This window comes from Trichomycterus rosablanca, chromosome 24 (genome assembly GCF_030014385.1).
Source record: "Trichomycterus rosablanca isolate fTriRos1 chromosome 24, fTriRos1.hap1, whole genome shotgun sequence".
NCBI lineage: Eukaryota > Metazoa > Chordata > Actinopteri > Siluriformes > Trichomycteridae > Trichomycterus > Trichomycterus rosablanca.
In genome coordinates, this window is record NC_086011.1 from 5481506 (window position 1) to 5500996 (window position 19491).

The 19491-nt window shown below is 38.2% G+C and overlaps 1 protein-coding gene across 2 annotated transcripts; it reads left to right on the top strand.

Moving 5' to 3' along the window:
* The first annotated feature begins 5723 nt into the window (after positions 1–5723).
* Positions 5724–17408, top strand: elk4 (ETS transcription factor ELK4). 2 transcript variants are annotated; one of them, XM_062986531.1, is made up of 6 exons: positions 5724–5861; positions 8531–8748; positions 10152–10829; positions 11043–11222; positions 13782–13895; positions 14945–17408. In XM_062986531.1, the coding sequence occupies exons 2-6, from the start codon at positions 8539–8541 to the stop codon at positions 15044–15046; spliced, it is 1284 nt and encodes a 427-aa protein (XP_062842601.1). In that variant the 5' UTR covers positions 5724–5861; positions 8531–8538; the 3' UTR covers positions 15047–17408. The 2 variants fall into 2 exon arrangements, with proteins under 2 accessions (XP_062842601.1, XP_062842602.1); XM_062986532.1 differs by lacking the exon at positions 5724–5861 and adding an exon at positions 6902–7144.
* Positions 17409–19491: the final 2083 nt, after the last annotated feature.

Genomic DNA, 19491 nt, shown 5'->3' on the forward strand with positions numbered 1-19491 from the left:
GTTGTTGTTCGTAGTCTGGAAGTCTAAGGAATCATGCTGAGGAATTTTATGATGGAGAATTAGCGTATATGCACTTAATAACAATCGTTTTTAACTTCGTGTGTTCTGGGTTGGCCGTCGTGAAAGGGCTCAACTCTGTATATTGTCCCTTAAAGCTGTGATGTGTGAATAACACAAAGCCACATAATTACTGGTAAAAGTAATCCAGTATTACACAGGTTTTGAGTGTGAAAGGGGCGTAAGCTTGTATTTGCTAAGCTTTAATGCTTGTAAAGCTAAAAAATGTGTATAAAGATAACATAAGCTGAAGTCCAGCCCTGTATGTACTGTAAAATGAGCTTTGGTATCATATAATAATCAATAGTGTACTATCATAAAATTGTTTCAATTGCTAGCACTTAATGTTACCTGAATATAGTACTCTTTGTAAGTTAATGCAGGACATGGTCCAGCATATTTTTTTTTACTTGTACATACTATGTTTTATACTGATGTGTGGTTTCACTACAGTTGCAGGAAATGTTTTTAAACGCTTTGAATATGCCTGCATTTCATTAATTCGTTATATAAAGTGGCCTGATCTAATAATTGGACTTACTGATTAAACATGCACACAGTCAACATAGTAGTCTGTAGACCCTTGTATTTATATTTATTTATATTACTGGTAGAACCTACTTCAGCAGCAATAAAACTTCCTTTAGCTGATGGTTAGACTCGCTCAGCAGCGATGCTCTTTCATACCAAACACCGCTACTTTAATAAGTTCTAGAGATTTTTTCAGGTGTTTCACTTCCTTCAGCTTTGTATGTGTTCTTGCTGTCATCTTTGCAGAACAGCCTCTCCCAATCAGAGTAGCAACTACATGACAAAAAGGAAAATGACCCCACATTTATAAGCAATGAATGCAGGCCATTTCAAAGGTTTAAAAGCATTTCTTTGCAGTTTTATATTTGTCTTTATACAAAGTGCTTCCAGTCTTCTCCGTCTCTGCCCAATCACATCCCTGAATAACCAAAATATATTTGGTAGCGTATTGTGTGCCTCTTATCTTTTTAAGACTGTTGAGAGGCTATGCCAAACCAGAGATCCCAGTTATCTGCGGGACTATAGCTTACGTCACTGCGTTTGAGGAATTACTGCTCATGTACTGTAAAACACATAAGCTAGGGACAGTTCTCTCCCACTGTTTCTCATTGTATCTAACTAAGTAATAACTGGTGCACTTGAGGTTAATAAGCTACGTTCATAACTATAGCTGTACTGTTTTAATTTTTATGAAGCAGCTGTTTCTAGTCAATATAAAGCTTCTTTTATTGAGAAAAGCATGAATTGATTGTGGAAGATTTTTGAATTATAAGGTTTCTTTTGGGACTATTCCATGCTGTGGAAGGCTGAATTATGGAATGTACAGCCGAGTGACTTGTACTTCTGTGTTTTCTTTGCCTTTTTGTAACATCTGTTCTTAAACTGTTTCATCTTTTTTTAAGTGAACTTAACCTATGCCATGCATAAGTGCTGTTTTCATGTAGAAAATAGTTGTGAATGGATGATGCTCCATTTTAATGAACTAACTTCAGCTGTTACAACTATGAAACGAATAGCATATTTCAGTATGGAATATACGAGGATAGAAAGAGCTAACTAATTGAGGGTGCTTACTCTGTGTCATGATATTTTTGACATTTTTCCTCTTCTTTTTGGAAGAGATTTTAGTTTTAAGGGCTCACAACGTCCTTCTTCTTCCCCTGTCATTTGCCTTACCCAAGTCATTATAACGCATTAACATGTTTCTTTACAAAGCCATCCAGTATAGCTGCTCAGCCTTGTAGCTGGAGAGGTTTAGGCTATATTTTTGAATTACTGAAAATTGTTATTTTTCCTATGTATGTCAATAAATCAAGTAAAACAATCACTGATAAGGGATCAGCTGTGTTTTGGTTTCGGTTGAAGAACAGTAAGATTATGAACATTTATGACTTTACAGTCCTCTATGAAATCCTGTCATATTACCTCAGATTAGCAAAATGATGAATATATTAAACATATAGAAATTTCACTTTGTCATAAATCCTGTCAGGTAAAGACTTAAACATTTATAAACATGTCATAAAATAGTATTAGCAGTGAATTATAAAATTAAAAATCCCCTTTAAAAACCCTGTCAGGTTAATAATGGCTGGGAAGTATTAGCAAGTTTAGAAACTTAAATATGTCTAAATACGACACATTAGTTTTGTTTTTAAAAATCTATGCATGATTAAAAAGAACAGATCAGTAGATTTCATAAGTAAGCAGCATTTGATATGTTTCGAATGCTGCTATATTTTTGCTGTTAACATTTACATTTAGCTGTTTATTAAATGCTATGCTGTTTTTTCCCAGTTACATCCAGCATTTGCTGTGTTTTAAACACAAAACCATAAACGTCTGGCATAAGAATACAGCTCAGACCAGCAACTAGCTAATGGTAGTCTGTGTTGTTTTTAGCAGGTGCTAACATGCATTATATAGCTTCAGTCCTCTTAAAAATCCTGTCAGGGTGTCTTGTGTTAGCTAGTATTTACCAGTGAAGATTAATAACATTTATGCACACAAATTAAAATCACAAACCCTGTCAGGTTAGCAACAATTATGATTTTTTTTTTTAAATGTATTTGGCTTAACTCAGAGAAACCCTGTCAGGTTAGCGCATGTTAGCTACGGGTTTACTTCTGTTTACAAGTTTGCATGCACTTCTAATCGACACATATTTCATTAGACATTAAATTCCTTAGAGATTTTAAATGTTTCTACAACTGTTCTTTTTCGTTGACTAAAATATTGGAGAACATCTTTGTCCAAAAAGTTTTAGTTTAGTTTTTTTCTGAACATTTGCAGAGCGAAAAATATACAAACACCAACTTGGTATATTCATCTGCGGTTGTGAAAACTTTATAACTCTGTTTCCATTTAAATAGTGAAAATGTTTTTGCCAAGCTCAGGATAAAAACCCAAACTGACACATTGTTTGGGTTTTCTCAACTGCTGAGAAGAAGTTTGTCCGAATATAATTCAAGGACCAATAAAAACGCAGGTCTTGCAATAGTATTTATGAGTATATTTTCATGTGACAAAACAAGCTTTAAATTTTTAGGTTCTGGTTTTGAAGATATATTGTGTTTTGTACAATAATCGTATAAATTTTACATACCATCCTATACCCAGTTTGACACAACATTTGTAGGATTTACAAGGCTTCTGGCACTTTCCTGCTGTTTCAGTGGTATTTCTGTAACAAATCTTCTGTGCAGTAGTGTGGGTATATGGGGCATGTGGGAAAGAATTCTGTGTGTTGGCTGTTGAAGCTGGACAGCCTGTCAAACAGGAATGTCTGGCTCGTTGTGGTGTATTGTATGTAAGGTTAAATGGGCAGAGCACACGAAATACTGGCATGTTGGACATCTGTTGATTAATTTTATTTAAGAAAAGAATTAACAGAAGAATATTGGGACACAGTTTAAAATGTCGGTCTCTGCCTGTCTATCTTTTAGCCAGTCAGCGAGTCTTTTCTAAATTATTGAAATGACATAAGTTATAGTATCCAGCCCTAAAAAAGCCATGCAAAGTATAAGCATTTTCTTCTCATGAAAAATCTGTTCATGCCATTAATTAGAACACATTTAACATAACTGTACAGGGGTTGGACAAAATAACTGAAACACCTGGTTTTAGACCACAATAATTTATTAGTATGGTGTAGGGCCTCCTTTTGCGGCCAATACAGCATCAATTTGTCTTGGAAATTACATATACAAGTCCTGCACAGTGGTCAGAGGGATTTTAAGCCATTCTTCTTGCAGGATAGTGGCCAGGTCACTACGTGATGCTGGTGGAGGAAAACGTTTCCTGACTCGCTTCTCCAAAACACCCCAAAGTGGCTCAATAATATTTAGATCTGGTGACTGTGCAGGCCATGGGAGATGTTCAACTTCACTTTCATGTTCATCGAACCAATCTTTCACCAGTCTTGCTGTGTGTATTGGTGCATTGTCATCCTGATACACGGCACCGCCATTGGATGCACATGGTCCTCCAGAATGGTTCGGTAGTCTTTGGCAGTGACGCGCCCATCTAGCACAAGTATTGGGCCAAGGGAATGCCATGATATGGCAGCCCAAACCATCACTGATCCACCCCCATGCTTCACTCTGGGCATGCAACAGTCTGGGTGGTACGCTTCTTTGGGGCTTCTCCACACCGTAACTCTCCCGGATGTGGGGAAAACAGTAAAGGTGGACTCATCAGAGAACAATACATGTTTCACATTGTCCACAGCCCAAGATTTGCGCTCCTTGCACCATTGAAACCGACGTTTGGCATTGGCACGAGTGACCAAAGGTTTGGCTATAGCAGCCCGGCCGTGTATATTGACCCTGTGGAGCTCCCGACGGACAGTTCTGGTGGAAACAGGAGAGTTGAGGTGCACATTTAATTCTGCCGTGATTTGGGCAGCCGTGGTTTTATGTTTTTTGGATACAATCCGGGTTAGCACCCGAACATCTCTTTCAGACAGCTTCCTCTTGTGTCCACAGTTAATCCTGTTGGATGTGGTTTGTCCTTCTTGGTGGTATGCTGACATTACCCTGGATACCGTGGCTCTTGATACATCACAAAGACTTGCTGTCTTGGTCACAGATGCGCCAGCAAGACGTGCACCAACAATTTGTCCTCTTTTGAACTCTGGTATGTCACCCATAATGTTGTGTGCATTGCAATATTTTGAGCAAAACTGTGCTCTTACCCTGCTAATTGAACCTTCACACTCTGCTCTTACTGGTGCAATGTGCAATTAATGAAGATTGGCCACCAGACTGGTCCAATTTAGCCATGAAACCTCCCACACTAAAATGACAGGTGTTTCAGTTATTTTGTCCAACCCCTGTATATACATGAAGCTAAAGAACTTGGTGTTTATTAAAGCACAGTCAGATAGGTTGTCTCCATACTCAAATTGAATATGCTGGACATCCTGCAAAGATAACACCAAGAGCACCAAGTAGAATTCTGTATTAGACACACAAGAACACAAAAAACATTCACTGGAAGGAAAAAAACTGTTTTAATAGAAAATGCTTAAAGTTTGACCACAACTGCTATGGAAAAGTAATAACTACCAAAGGTGGTTCTACTTATTCAAGGCAAGGGTTCACATACTTTTGGCATTTTTACTGTGAAAGATTAAAGAATGTGTTTTGTAACGATAAAAAGTATTTGTTATGTTTATTAGTCTATCTGTCTAATATTAATATCACCACATTTAATGTATGTAACAATCCAGGTGAGTTCAAAAAAATTGGCACTCCTGGCAAAATGACACATTCTGTTAGAATTCAGTCAAAGAGGTAAACAAAACCTTTGCAGTTTTTTGGATGGGAAGCCCAGGGGGGTCTCCGGACCCTACTTTGAGAATCTTTGCTCTAGTTCATTTAGATGTTTATTTTTCTAACGTTGTAATCAGACGGTTATAGACTTAAATCAAGGCTGTATCATAAATGACTCACTGTTTGATATCGAGCGCACTTCGTAGGTCGTAAACAGCGCTAAATTGCAATAGGTTTAGTGCACTATTTATAAATTGACGCGCTTTTTGAACTTGTTCCATATCTGTATATGTGTTGTGTCGAGGGTCTGAGACCAATTTCATTTCAAAACCCTTTCACTTACTAGTGCAGGAATGAAAGTGTTGAACTTCCTGCTTTTGTGTGCAGAGAAAACATTGCAGTGGGATTAGCAGAACACATTATTTTGGATTTTCTGATCCCTTGATGTCACCTCGTTTTTGGGATAAACTGGATTTTTGGATGGATCTGAGTTGGCAGGTATGCTGAAATATTTACCTAAATTTTACAGAATTTAAAGCACTCAGCGATGTTACTAATGAAGCCTGTTTACAAGTTTTATTTATAATATTTAAATACCTTAGCTGCTCCGAAAACTAATATTTTATTATTATGATGCACAGTTTACTGTTTAGTCGCGTTAGCTTTAAGTTTATGTTAATATTTGTTGCTACTGGTTATATGCTATCGCTAGCTCGCTAACGCTATTACTGTTTACAGTCTACGTAGTAACTGTGTAACTAGCATTAGCGTTAGCCCTTGTGCTAACTGGTTTCCTGCTACTCTGCCTGCTGACTGAATAGTGCATTTATTCTGACTGTTAAAACATAGTAATGAGAAGAATATAATTCAGGCTCGGTTTGTTACTTTATTTCAGAATAAACAAGCAACAGGTTGTGCCAACTTGGCTGGCAAGCTAATTTGATTTGATTGAACCACTGAACTTTGGTCTCAGTAGTTTGGTTAGACTGCGACGTTGGCATCATTTCTGGCTGCTGTAGCTTCCAGTACATTTTAGTCACTTTACTACTTGGATCTTGAATTAAAATTAGCATCTTAATCTTTTTTAATAATTGTTTTTGACACAGGGAAACCAATGCAGACAGAAATAACAAAATTAGTGTTAGAGCCTAGTGGAAATGCTAAGCAGTATTTTTGGATTTAAAACAGATGTTTTTAATTACAAATCAAATAATCAGCATAAAAATTTAAGTCACATTTTGAAATGTTCATGAATGTTGCCATATTTGCCATATTTCATATTCAACTTAAACAAGCTTCTGAGTAGAAGCTTAAATCCACTTGCTCTGAGCTGTCTGAACATGTGCTATTGTACAAAGGAATTTTACAAAATTACAAACCCACTAAGGCATTCTGACATATATCTGTGTGTGTTTTTAAAGCACAATAAAACATTAAATTAAAACATTAATAAAAAACATTAGATTTTCGAAAAGTGCTAAATCAATGTTTACCAGCAGTCTCAGACTTTTTGCCCCTAATGGATGTGTATACTGACTTTTATATTTGTATGTTTTATCACCACTTTATTTGGGTTGTGGCAGGTCCAGTTTTTCCCGAATCAATGGGCACAATGTAGTTACACACCTGGGACAAGACGCCATTCCATTACAAGATCTCGGACATCGCCCTATCACAGGGCCTTCGCCCTGAGATAGTCAATCAAGTCTGTATGTAGATGCCCGACCAGTCAAAAGCTGTGCCGGCCGCTGCCTGTGAACTGATTTTGGAAAAAGAAAAATGTAAGCTGCTTGATAATGTAAAAACATATATGACTCAACCTTAATACATAAAGTGGTAGCGTAATGGGTAGAGCTTTGGGATATCGGTCGGTTCAGTTAAGATTGTGGGTTTAAATCCAGGCTCTGTCCAATGGCTTACCCTGCGCTCTGACCCCAGCTTCCAAACAAGCTAGGATATGTGCAAAAAGAATTTAATTGTACTGTACATATGTGTATGTATATATGACAAATAAATGTATTCTTCTTCTACATTGACCAATGACAAGAATTAAACCTCCAGGTGTTGGAGCTGTACAGTACCAGCACTATCCACTGCACAGCCTTTTTCCAAACAGCCAATAAACTAAATACACAGTATAGTCTTAGTTCATACAGTACTTACGATTGTATAATCATCAGTGGTGTAACATGAAGATTGCACATACATCTTGTGGCTTTGATCGTTGTTCAGCATTGTACTGCACACGTTGTGTTACTCTGGCAGTTTCTCAACTGTCTTGCACTGTCTCCATATAGCACTTCCATGTGTATTATCCTGATACATTCAGCATGTGTGCGTGGGAGCTTCTGTCTAAGTCTGAATGAGTCAGGATCTATTTCTGATTAATGTAAAACACCTACACATGCAGGCAGAGTACGTCTGCAGGATTTGGCGGATGTCATTACTATTTGGCATTTGGAGTCTCTTTTTTTATTCTTTTTGCAATGTGGGCTATTGTAAAAACATAACATTGGCCAGTTAAACTCATTTGTAGTTCATCTACAGTGTATTGCCAAAAGTATGTGGACACACCTTGTATAGTTATCGACTTTAGATGTTTCTAGTTTAGCTTTGCATTTATTATCAAGTAATTACCATACAGGACATGAAGGTCGCTGATTCAAGCACCACCAATGCCAGTTTGCTACTGTTCTCCAACCCTCAGTAGTTCGGATTGTATTTGTTAAGTCGCTCTGGATAAAAAAACATCTGCAAAATGCCAAGAACATTACGCTGGACAAACCAAGCAGAGTCTGTATTTTTGCTATAAGGATATTGCTAAAATGTGGGTGTTCGAGGCCCTGCAATGGATTGGCAGCCTGACCAGGATAAAGCTGTGGTCAAACATAATAATAAAATGAAAATATTTTTAGATATTTATATAATTAGTAGTTTTTTTTGTGCCTTTAATTATACATTTAATTATAATTTTCAAGCCATACCTGTGAGCTAGTAAGGGCCTGGTCCTAAACCACACTTACCTCCCTGGTACTGGTGGTGTATTTAGTTCGGTATTATGTTACATGAAGCACAGTTTTGTTAGTGGGTTAAATTTTGACCCATGAGCATCTGCTTGCTGACTTTTTTAATGACTGTTATCAATACCTGTTGTTTTTGTCTCACAGAGAAGAGCATGGACAGCTCAGTGACCCTGTGGCAGTTTCTGCTGGAGCTGCTGCTGGACCCGAGCAACAAGCAGCTCATCCACTGGACCAACAATGAGGACGGCGAGTTCAAGCTGCTGCAGGCCGAGCAGGTAGCAAAGCTGTGGGGGGCGCGCAAGAACAAACCCAGCATGAACTACGACAAGCTGAGTCGGGCCCTGCGATACTACTATGATAAGGTACATTTAGCTTTTCTTCCACACGCAATTCCAAACCAAAAATTATTTGGATATGTTTACATTAACATTTACATGTTAGCATTTAGTGAACACTTTTATTCAAAACAGCTTACGGTTGTGACTGTACAGAATCCAAGCATTGAAGGCCCAACAAGCCATGCTCAAGGCCCAACAGTGTTGATGTGGCAGATGTAAGGCTTGAACCAGCTACCTTCCTATTACTTGTCCAGTACTGTAATCACTGAGCTGCCGCTGAGTTTTCCGCCACTGTTGGTGTCTGTACAGCCACTCATCTGGCATTCACTCTCTTAGACATAGCCAGTTGTTTCTGTTGAGCACTTGACCAGGCGGGTGACACAGCTGACACTTGAACTTGGGTCTTCATGGGGTTGAGCTACCATCTTAGACTGCTGTGTCAGAATCTGCACTTGTAGTACTTTGGATGTTGCTCGAGTGGTTAATTACACTAGCACACCGAGTGTTTAAATCCCAGGCAGTACTACTGGCCGGTTGGACATCTACCTACTGACTAGACTGGCCATGGGGAGGGGTCGGCCTAGGCCCTGGTGTGTTAATGCATTGCGTCCAGTGATTTCAGTGAAACAGGACCCACCGTGACCCTGATCAGAATAAAGCAGTGGTCAAACCTAAAAAAGAAAAAAAAAGGATGAGGTAGTGGTTAAGCTGGTGCCGCTGGTGCAGAGTTTGCCATGTTTTTGTCATGTCTGGCCACGATACAAATCCAACTGCCCAGCATCTTAGAATATTACCACTGTTTACAGTCAAGCAAGCTTTATATCACCTTTGGCTTAGATGCTGTTGTACAAGAAAAGAAGCCTGTGTGTTCACGCTTTTTCCAAAATGCAGTTAAGTTTTAAGGTGCAGATTTTTAAGCAGGGTTTTCCCCCCTGCACAAGCCTTATGCTAATGCTGATGTCAAGCTTTGCACATTTGCAAATCACTGCTGTCTGTTTTAATTTAGACTTCCCCTTTTGTCCTAACATTTTTGGAAACTGGTCTCGTATGTTAATCCGAGCTGAATTTTTGCACTTGAAATTCTGACACTTTGAAGCAGAAGCAGATGTTCCTGTCACGCTGTGGGTTATGAGGGTTGCTCAGTTCTGATGGGTTCATATTTGTGAGTGCAGGTGTGTGATACTGGTGGGCTGCACTGTTGTCTTTGGTAGTGCTTTGTGGTTCTTGTAACAGTTAGCGTCATTACGAGAGCTATTTTTGTACATCCTTTACTTTTTTGTTGTTTCAAGGTTTCTTCTATTTAATTATACAGCTTGAATAAAAAATTCAGCAAGTGCAGGAGAAATTAAACTGTTATTTTAGGCAGCATCCGTTTGGACCATCACTGCACTGTTTCAATGTTCTTTTTGTTTGTTTGTTTTCCCCAGAACATCATTAAGAAAGTGAATGGCCAGAAGTTTGTGTACCGCTTCGTCTCTTACCCCGACATCCAAAAAGGTGATTTTGCTGGCCGAACCGATGCGAATGAACTGACCTCCTCAAATCCTGAGCAACAGTCAAACAAAGGACCTGCTACCAACAAAGCAACAAAGGACAACTGCAACAAACAAGGCACCGCCGCTCCAGGCCAGCCCAGATCGTCGAGCCGAAACGAGTACCTCCACTCGGGTCTGTACACGTCATTCACGCTGACCTCTCTCCAATCAGGAACACAGCTCTTCAAATCCATCAGGATGGAAAACCCCGGCGAGAAGCTGGCAGAAAAGAAGGAAGCCACACAGCCGCCGTCGGTTATTAAATTCGGGGCTCCGCCTCAGAGTAAGACACTGACCCAGGATGCAACGGCAGACCAGACGGAGTCTGCACGTCCAACTCGGACACCGGTGCAGATTTCGGAGCATGAAAATGTGCAGCCTGCTTCGACCGTGCCCAGCCTGCTTGAGGTAGCCTCTGGTACTGAGGGGGCAGCGATCAACCTCACAGGGGTTTCCCCCTCCCTGGCATGTTCCTCTCCATCCCCCAGCATACTGGCTGACTCAAAGGAACTGGTGATCGACACTGACGTCGAGTCTGTGTCCTCACAGCCCACCGAGTTTCACCTGCAGGTAAATTTACTGCACAGTAAATAACATTACATTTTGAATTTCACAGCAAATTGCATATTACTAGAAAAAAGGCTCATTTCACAGTCTGTGACGGGATTTTCAATTAGGTAGGGCCTTAGATATAACCGTCTGCTCTAGAGTAACTCTAACTATAATAATGCAATTATATAAAATGCAATGGAGGTAATTTAATGATTGACATTTGTTCTCCAGCTTCAGGCCTCGTCTGAATCCAGTGTTTCTGAGTTGTCACTGTCACCGTGTTGCAGTCAGAGTGGCAAATCATCCAAGAAGCCCAGAGGTCTGGAGCTGATGCCCACTCTGTTGGTGAGCAGCTCTGACCTGAGTCCCTTCAATCTGTCCAGTCCGTCGCTCCCCACAGCCTTTCTGCAGGTCAGTAGTCTCCAGTAGCTTCTTGATACAGACACTAAGATGTTGTTTATCTGGTACACTGGTACACAATTGTGCATTCACAACCACTTTTGTGCCGGCTGTGCCATTGTTTCATATGAAGTGAGGAATCATCTGATTGAACATAGACTCAGTTTGTCGGTGACCTTTTCAAAGTGCTGCCGACGAGACAGACTGTTTTTATGCTGTGGTCCGAAGCAAAGCACAGACGTGGTGGAGAAGAACTGTTTTTCGCTGCTTCACAAAAGCCTGATACAAAATACATTGTGGCTACTAGTAATCAGTAAAACTGTGAGACCTATTTCTGGAATCACAATTCTGGCTTTGTAGCTCTTTATGAGGATTAAACGCATGGTTTGATTGAACCGGTTGAGGGTGGCCAAGGCTGTGCTTCCTGTCTGAGGAAATCAGACCCACCGCAACACTCTTGCAGGTATAAGCACATGATGATAAAAACTCCACACTAACATCACTGAAGTAATTAAAACTGATCAAATTGCTTCAGTCTATTAGAGAACAATGCAATCTCATTGGCCAGGAAACTAAAACAAATCTTAAAATAGATTAAAGAAAAAAAGCTTGACCTTTTTAAAGTAAGTAAAAATGCATGCATGGCTTAGTCAACCACCTGTCATAAATCCCATGAAAAACTATTTTAAATGATTTCGAAATTTCTGATCTATTCAGATTTATTCTTTAGCCAAACAGGCACCTTTAGAGAAAAGTGCAGAACTTTGCGCACTTTCGTCACTCTAATCACGCTGCTGTTCTGAATTCAGACAGCAGGTGGCAGTGTTGAACCGTTATTAAATGTCAGTTTTGCCGTGAACGCCGCAGCATGGGTGGGTACCGTGGACAGGGGGTAGGGATGAAATCTGGTTAAAGGAAACTTTGATGGATAACCTCATTAAGGCTTCACGATTGCTTATTCTGTGAGCAGATAAGGGCTCGGTGTGAGATGACGATGCGTAGCTGTCTCTAAAGCATCTTTCCGTTGCTAGATGAATGATGAATAATATTGCTGTTGATTGTTGTGCGGTCATGATGCAGGGTTCCTTTGTTTTCTAAAATGAATTGTTATCATGCTATAGTGGTTAACATTTCCCCTTGTTTGTTTGCTCTCTTTTACATATTTTATTACAGTAGTTTTTTAGTATTTATGCATATTCACAGTCTGTCCTTAAATCTTTGGACATTTCTCTCTAATGTGGTTTGGTGCAAATGCTCATTTTTAATCTGCTTGCCTCAGTAAGAAAAAGGGGTTTAGATTTGATCCATAAACTCTGCATTCGATCACAGTCACTGACTTTTGCAACTCAGCCAGATTGATAGTTGCTTCCACAGAGCCATTCTAGCTCTTTGTATCCCTGAAAGACGAGCGTTCGGTCCAGTGTGAGCTTTCTGGCAGACAGGAGCATGTTTGTTCTAATCTCAAAGGTGTGCTCACTGTCTGATTAGATCCCTGACCTGTTTTGAATGCTTTTGTGATTGAGTGTTGGATTTGTTTTCTATGGGTATTCTCTACCGTACCGATAGACCTAATAAAGAAATGGGATGTATATTGTTATGAGGTTATTGAAAGCAGCCAATTCCACAGAAGTAAAATTGTAATAACCAATAAAAAAAAGCTTATATATAATTTTTATCTGCTGTTAAAGATAAGTTCACTATTTAAAAATCACATTTCCATTATTAGATAGATAGATAGATAGATAGATAGATAGATAGATAGTTAGTTATATATAGATAGATAGATAGATAGATAGATAGATAGATAGATAGATAGATAGATAGATAGATAGATAGATAGTTATATAGATAGATAGATAGATAGATAGATAGATAGATAGATAGATAGATAGTTATATAGATAGATAGATAGATAGATAGATAGATAGATAGATAGTTATATAGATAGATAGATAGATAGATAGATAGTTATATAGATAGATAGATAGATAGATAGATAGTTATATATATAGATAGATAAATAGATAGATAGATAGATAGATAGATAGTTATATATATAGATAGATAAATAGATAGATAGATAGATAGTTATATATATAGATAGATAAATAGATAGATAGATAGATAGTTATATATATAGATAGATAGTTATATAGATAGATAGATAGATAGATAGATAGTTATATATATATATAGATAGATAGATAGATAGATAGATAGATAGATAGATAGATAGATAGTTATATATATAGATAGATAAATAGATAGATAGATAGATAGATAGATAGATAGTTATATAGATAGATAGATAGATAGATAGATAGATAGATAGATAGATAGATAGATAGATAGATAGATAGATACTTCATTTATCCCGAGGGAAATTATTGGCCTCCAGTAGTTGAACAAGCAAACAAAGAAGAAATAATACAAATACAAATAAGGTAAGTACAGTGTAGTGAATGTACAATGTGCATAAGTGAATTTTAGTGATACTAAAATACATTTTACAGTTATATTGTTATAAACTACAAAAAGTCAATAGGACGTCTGCTTACTTTTTCATCCTAGACGCCCTTGTTGCTCACGCCAAGCCCTCTTCTGTCCAACATCCATTTCTGGAGCACGCTCAGTCCAGTCGCCCCTCTCAGCCCGGCCCGGAGAGGTGCGCACACACTCTTTCAGGTGAGTTCATCCATCTTCTGCTTTGACTCAGACCAAGATCCATCAATTTTCCTAGAATAACTTTGAAGACGTCTGCATGTAAAACTGCGTCAGTCTCAAACGAATCTCAAAGACGTTTCAAGGTCTGAGCAGCGTCATCTTAGCGATTTTTTAACACTATGTTTTTCTCTGTCTAGATGAGCTTTAAAATCTGTTTTTATGTCTTTTATCTGGTTTATCTGACATCTTGACATCAAAGCAACATCACTGTTCAAAGGCGGTGTTGTTTTATCAGGCTGGCAGCAGAATCTAATCATTGTCTTTGCAAGGAATAACTTCACCACAGGGAAAAAGATCAGGGGAACTTATATTGTTCTACTGAACTATAAATTTTTATTAACTGATTTACCCTGGTCAGGGTTGCGGTGGGTCCAAGGCATGACCACACCCTGGGCAGGACACCAATAATCCATTGCAGGGCTTATAATGGCAGATAGCACCACTGAGATTCAAACCCAAATCTCAGATATATTGGGTATATTAAGGATATACAGAGGAACCTCAATTTAACTGATTTCGGATTTAACGGACAAAATCTGGAAAACTGAATGTCCGGTCCGATTGTTTAAAATTCTTGCGAGAGGCGTACCAAGACCAGTAGTTCAGTACGTGTCTGCTAGCCGGCGCACGTCTCTCTGTTTACATGAGTGATAGACTTTGCTTTGTAGGGAGGCTCGCTTTGTTCTCGCCTTTTTCTCTGTGTTTTATGCCACATTTTTGCAAGTTGTAGTGCTTAGTTATGGCTTTCGAAAGACAGGGGAGGTGTTAAGTGAAAGAGGGAGCATCTAGGTATTGCTGTAAAGTGATTAAAGAAAAATACAAATAATTTAATGCTGTGTGCTGCTGAGTTCTGTGTTTTCATATATTTTTGCACATTTCTGTTTTGGACCATCTCATTTTACGGACCAGCGCTCCCCCCCTTTTAGTCTGTTAAATCGAGGTTCATCTGTATTAAGAATAACTGACCTGCCAGTTTAATATCTTTTATTGTGTGTTCTATCTTTACGTAGTTTCCCTCTGTACTGAGTTCCACTCAGTTTTCAGTGCCGGTACACAGCGTGGAGAGCATCAACACACCCGGACCTCTTTCGCCAGACCCGCAGAAGACTTAAAAGACTCCCTGTATTCATGGGTTTGCTTCTAGATTTGATGAGTATTTTCATCCCTCCATGTTTGTTATTGTTAGAACACAGACCAATCCTCAGTCAGACGTCAGTCTGTTCACCAAATTACCCTTTCTGCTGGGACAACGACTGATCGGGTGCTTCATTATGGGTGATGGGTAACAAGTTCAGCTTTCTGAAGTCTCTTCTGTCTGGAGGGAAGGATTTAATAGTGTTCTTTTTGCTCATATGGACAACAAGCCATCAGAATATAGGTGTCAGCTGGATACAGTTCCCCAAGGATTGCCGTTCAGTCCGCTGTCATATCGATTGTGTTTTTATGTGCTGGCCTTAAGGGAGGAGAGATCGGCTTTCAGGGAACTGTTATAGTGACTAATTCTAGACTAAATGAATACATGGTGTAAGTTTTTTTTTTCCCTTTATGACGTCAATACAGCCACACTGTTCAAAGCTCTTATTTATCAAAGTTGTGTACAGTCGAGTCTAATCATAAACCAAGAGTTTTATTCTCACATTTGGTTGGAATGATGTAAATTTATCGTTTAAATGTCCAATTTGTGGTCATATCAACAGTTACTTCCAGTATCATCAGTAACACCAGTATTATCAATGTAATTGTTCTGTCTAATTCTAAAGCATCTGCAGACATACACATTTGTACTTAAGTCCACTTGGTGCTGATCTGAACCTCCATAACCAGAAGCCATGCACTTCAAAACACCAGCAAGTGGTTGGGAATAGATCTGGCTTTCTTAAATCACAGGCCATTCAAAGCAATGGTGTTTGCAGTCAGCCTACACAGTCATGCTAGCTTTAGTAGTAGCACGGTGCTCTAGAGTCCTATTGTTTTTAAAACGTGGCATTTCACATCAGGAAAATTTTGCCAATAAACATTGACACACATCAAAATCTATTGGTTTGTAAAGAAAATGTATTGGGAAAAGAGTGTCGAACAGGATGCCAGTTTGTTGTAGGGCATCAAACTCTCACACATCAGTTACAGAATTATTGGATGTACAGGAATCCTTGTACTTCGTGATATGTAGACCCATGATATGTCGAAACCATATAGAGTTTCTAGTCTTGCAGTTAGGTATATAAATTGGAAAACATTGAAAGATCAGCCATGCAATTATGGCATGTTTACACTGCTGTGGTTCTAGCAGAAAACCAAAATGTGCACTTCAAGCACTTCTAAATCTTTGTGGAATCTCTTTTTTCCCTTTGGATTTACTTCTATTTCTTAATATTCTCCTATAGGCTAAAGTTTGGACACCTGCATCATTTTATATTATTTTATATTTAGATCATTCTGATCTGCATACCTGATTTGGCACAGTTTGCACATCGGATGCTCTTCCTGATGCAACCCTTCAGCACTTATAGCACGCACACAAGTGCACCACCCAATGGCTAGACTGTTCAACCACCTCCCCCTGAGGTATAGCCAGATATGTCTGTGTAGATGCCTGACCAGCCAACAGCACCGTTTAGATTACAAGCCCGGATCTCAGCAGTACTGAGCTATTGCTATTACTTTTAATTAATAGTGTGTAACATTTTATGAATCAGATGCTTATATGTTCATATGTTTTCACTTTGCAGCTTTGATGAATAAGAGCCAGTGAAATATTTTTATATATATATTTTTAAAAAAGTTCCTTTTTGCATTGTTGTGGTTCTTAAATGATTCAGTTTAGTTTTTCCCAGTTCTAACGGTTCTATTTGTTTTTAGTCATTTATTTTGTTATGGATGAAAAAAACCTGTTGCTTTCCTTATTTGTCTTTGTATTTAAAGTGACTTGATGTTTTTTGAACAAACCTTTTCTCACTTTGCACCTTCAGCCAGATCACAAGCACCTTGATATCCTGCTCAGATAAGCCAGACAACCATGCACTTATGCACTGATGTCTCAGAGACGGCTATAGAAATACGTCTTTAAACAGAATAGAGATTCTAATCTATTTTAGTTAAGAAATAACTAAGTAATTCACAGGGACTTAACATTCAGATCTTTATTTTTCTAGGCCACAAATGTTTACACAGTTCAGTGTATTTTTCAAGGAATAATTATATATAAAATATAAACGAATGAAATGAAAGACATTAGGGCAGACCAGAGCCGTAGATAGAGAGAGTTGCGACACTCCTTGATCTCGCCGCTACGCGGTCACGTGGTTCATGTAACCCTCAATAGTTCCAAACAAACCCGGCGCTGTCATGTTCTCAAATGGGACAGGCAGCAGTAAATGAAATATTAAACGGCAAATAATAAACATTTGTACAATTTCTGGGTATTTTCAACTGCGTTTACATTTACTGCATCTGCTTTAATGTCAATTTGGTATATAAAGTGGAAGATTGATGTTTATAATGACTTGTTAATAGGTCGTTCTTGTTAACACACAGTACATTATATTAGCATACATTACATAATGCGATATCATTAAGTAGTAGAGACAATATACAGTACAGAGATTAGACAGTTTTTTATGTTTTGTTTTTTACATAAACTAATCTCCCTTCACTTTCCTGAGGATTCATAATAATAATCATTTTGGTTAAACACTAAGCCATGTGGCTGGATTCATAAGGTTTACCTGCACTGAATGAACAGATTCATAAACACACTACCGTACCAATACCTTTAACATTATAGTGCAGGTACATGAAATAGCATTAATTCATGTCTTATTTCATGAGTAAGTAATAATTTATTCCTACATGTAATACATGAATTAATTCATAATTAATATGCACTAGTTCATTTTGTCTAATGTAAGTGGTGGACAAGGTACACAAACCATGTAGTTGAGTTGAAGTAGAGATATCCAAGGTAACATATTACTCCAGTAAAAGTAGTAGTAAAAGTAAAAATACTCTTTACCTCCACTAAAGTACTAAACTAAATTTACCTTCAAATGTACTTAAGAATGAAAGTAAAAGTATAATGATTTATTATGGCTCTGATGTTTTATTATCATTTCTGTAACAAGACTCTTGATTAATCAACTTTTAATTAATCAATTTTAGGTGAAAAGACTCTAGTGTCAATAATTTAGCTTAGCTGACTAAGCTAAATTCAGTTATACCTATTAATTAAGATAAACATGTAACATTTAGTGCTGAGCAAATGCTAAATAATAACAGTATTACGTATATTAATGACATCAAATTCATTATTTTTTTTTAAAACAAAGCAACAAACAGCTAAAAATGCTTGATAAGTAGTGGAAATGAATGGGGCTCTATGGGATGTTTGGAACTATACAGAGCTCCACAACCCGGAAGCTGCACAGAAAATATGTCCCGCCCCCTTTCCAACGGTTCCCTATGGGAGTGTCGCCACTCTGTTCTCTCTACCGCTCTGGGGCAGACCAGGCTAAAGCTCACCAGCAATTCTTTTTAACAATCTATTTTTGTAAGTTTACCTGTAATATAGACAGAATAAGTCTTTTTACAAATTGTATAATATTCCCAGATCTACTCTACATTTCATTTGGTGCTCTGATAATTAAAAACTAAGCTCATATTCAGTTAAAATTACCACAGTGCATTTTTATTTGTATATTTTTATCTGTTCTGAAACTTCTGCAAATTCTGGAGTTTAGTAAATGCAAATGTAGTTGTTGCACAATTCTACCTCTAAGTAGGATCTCACAAAGCCATTAATAAAATTGACAGCGTCTAAAAATGCAAGAAATGCAAAACTGGACGAGCTCTACACACTATTTAGCATCTCAAAATTGCTCTCAGGTATTTTAAATGCTTCTAAGCACTTATCATGCATAGAAATAATAAAGAAAAAGCCTTATATAAAAAGTGGACAGTTTCTCATTAGTGACATCTGACCAAGATAGAAGGTTATAGATAGATACCCCCCAACACACACACACACACACACACCTCAGAGACAGCCAATCATGTCTGTATGGACAGACGCCCAGCTGGCTGATAGCACGGCTGAGAGTTAAACCCAGGATAGATTGCTGTCCCACCCGACCACATGCAAACTACTTTTCTTCATTTGAGATCTTATTAAATCAGGAGCTCGAATCATAAAAACACTGCAGAATGGCTGGGCTGGTATTATAATTAACATGAATGGAGAATGAATTTGTTGTGAATTGGCATCAAGACAAAAGAATGTGATCATTTTTCATCAAACATTGGAAAAGAGTTCAGCCGCTCCAGTTTTTTGAAGGGCAGCACAAGTTAATGAGGAAAGTTCCGCTTCAATCAGGATGTCCTCCAAACCTAAAACTTTAAAGCACGTGAGGATATTTTACCACACAAACATGGTGCATTACTAAATCAGATTGAGAGGAGAAAGCGATCTGTCTCAGTGGTTAGGTTTTTAGCCGTGGGTGCTGATAGGTTAATTGAACTGGGACAAAAAATGGAAATATTATGCTACTAACTATTAAAGCTA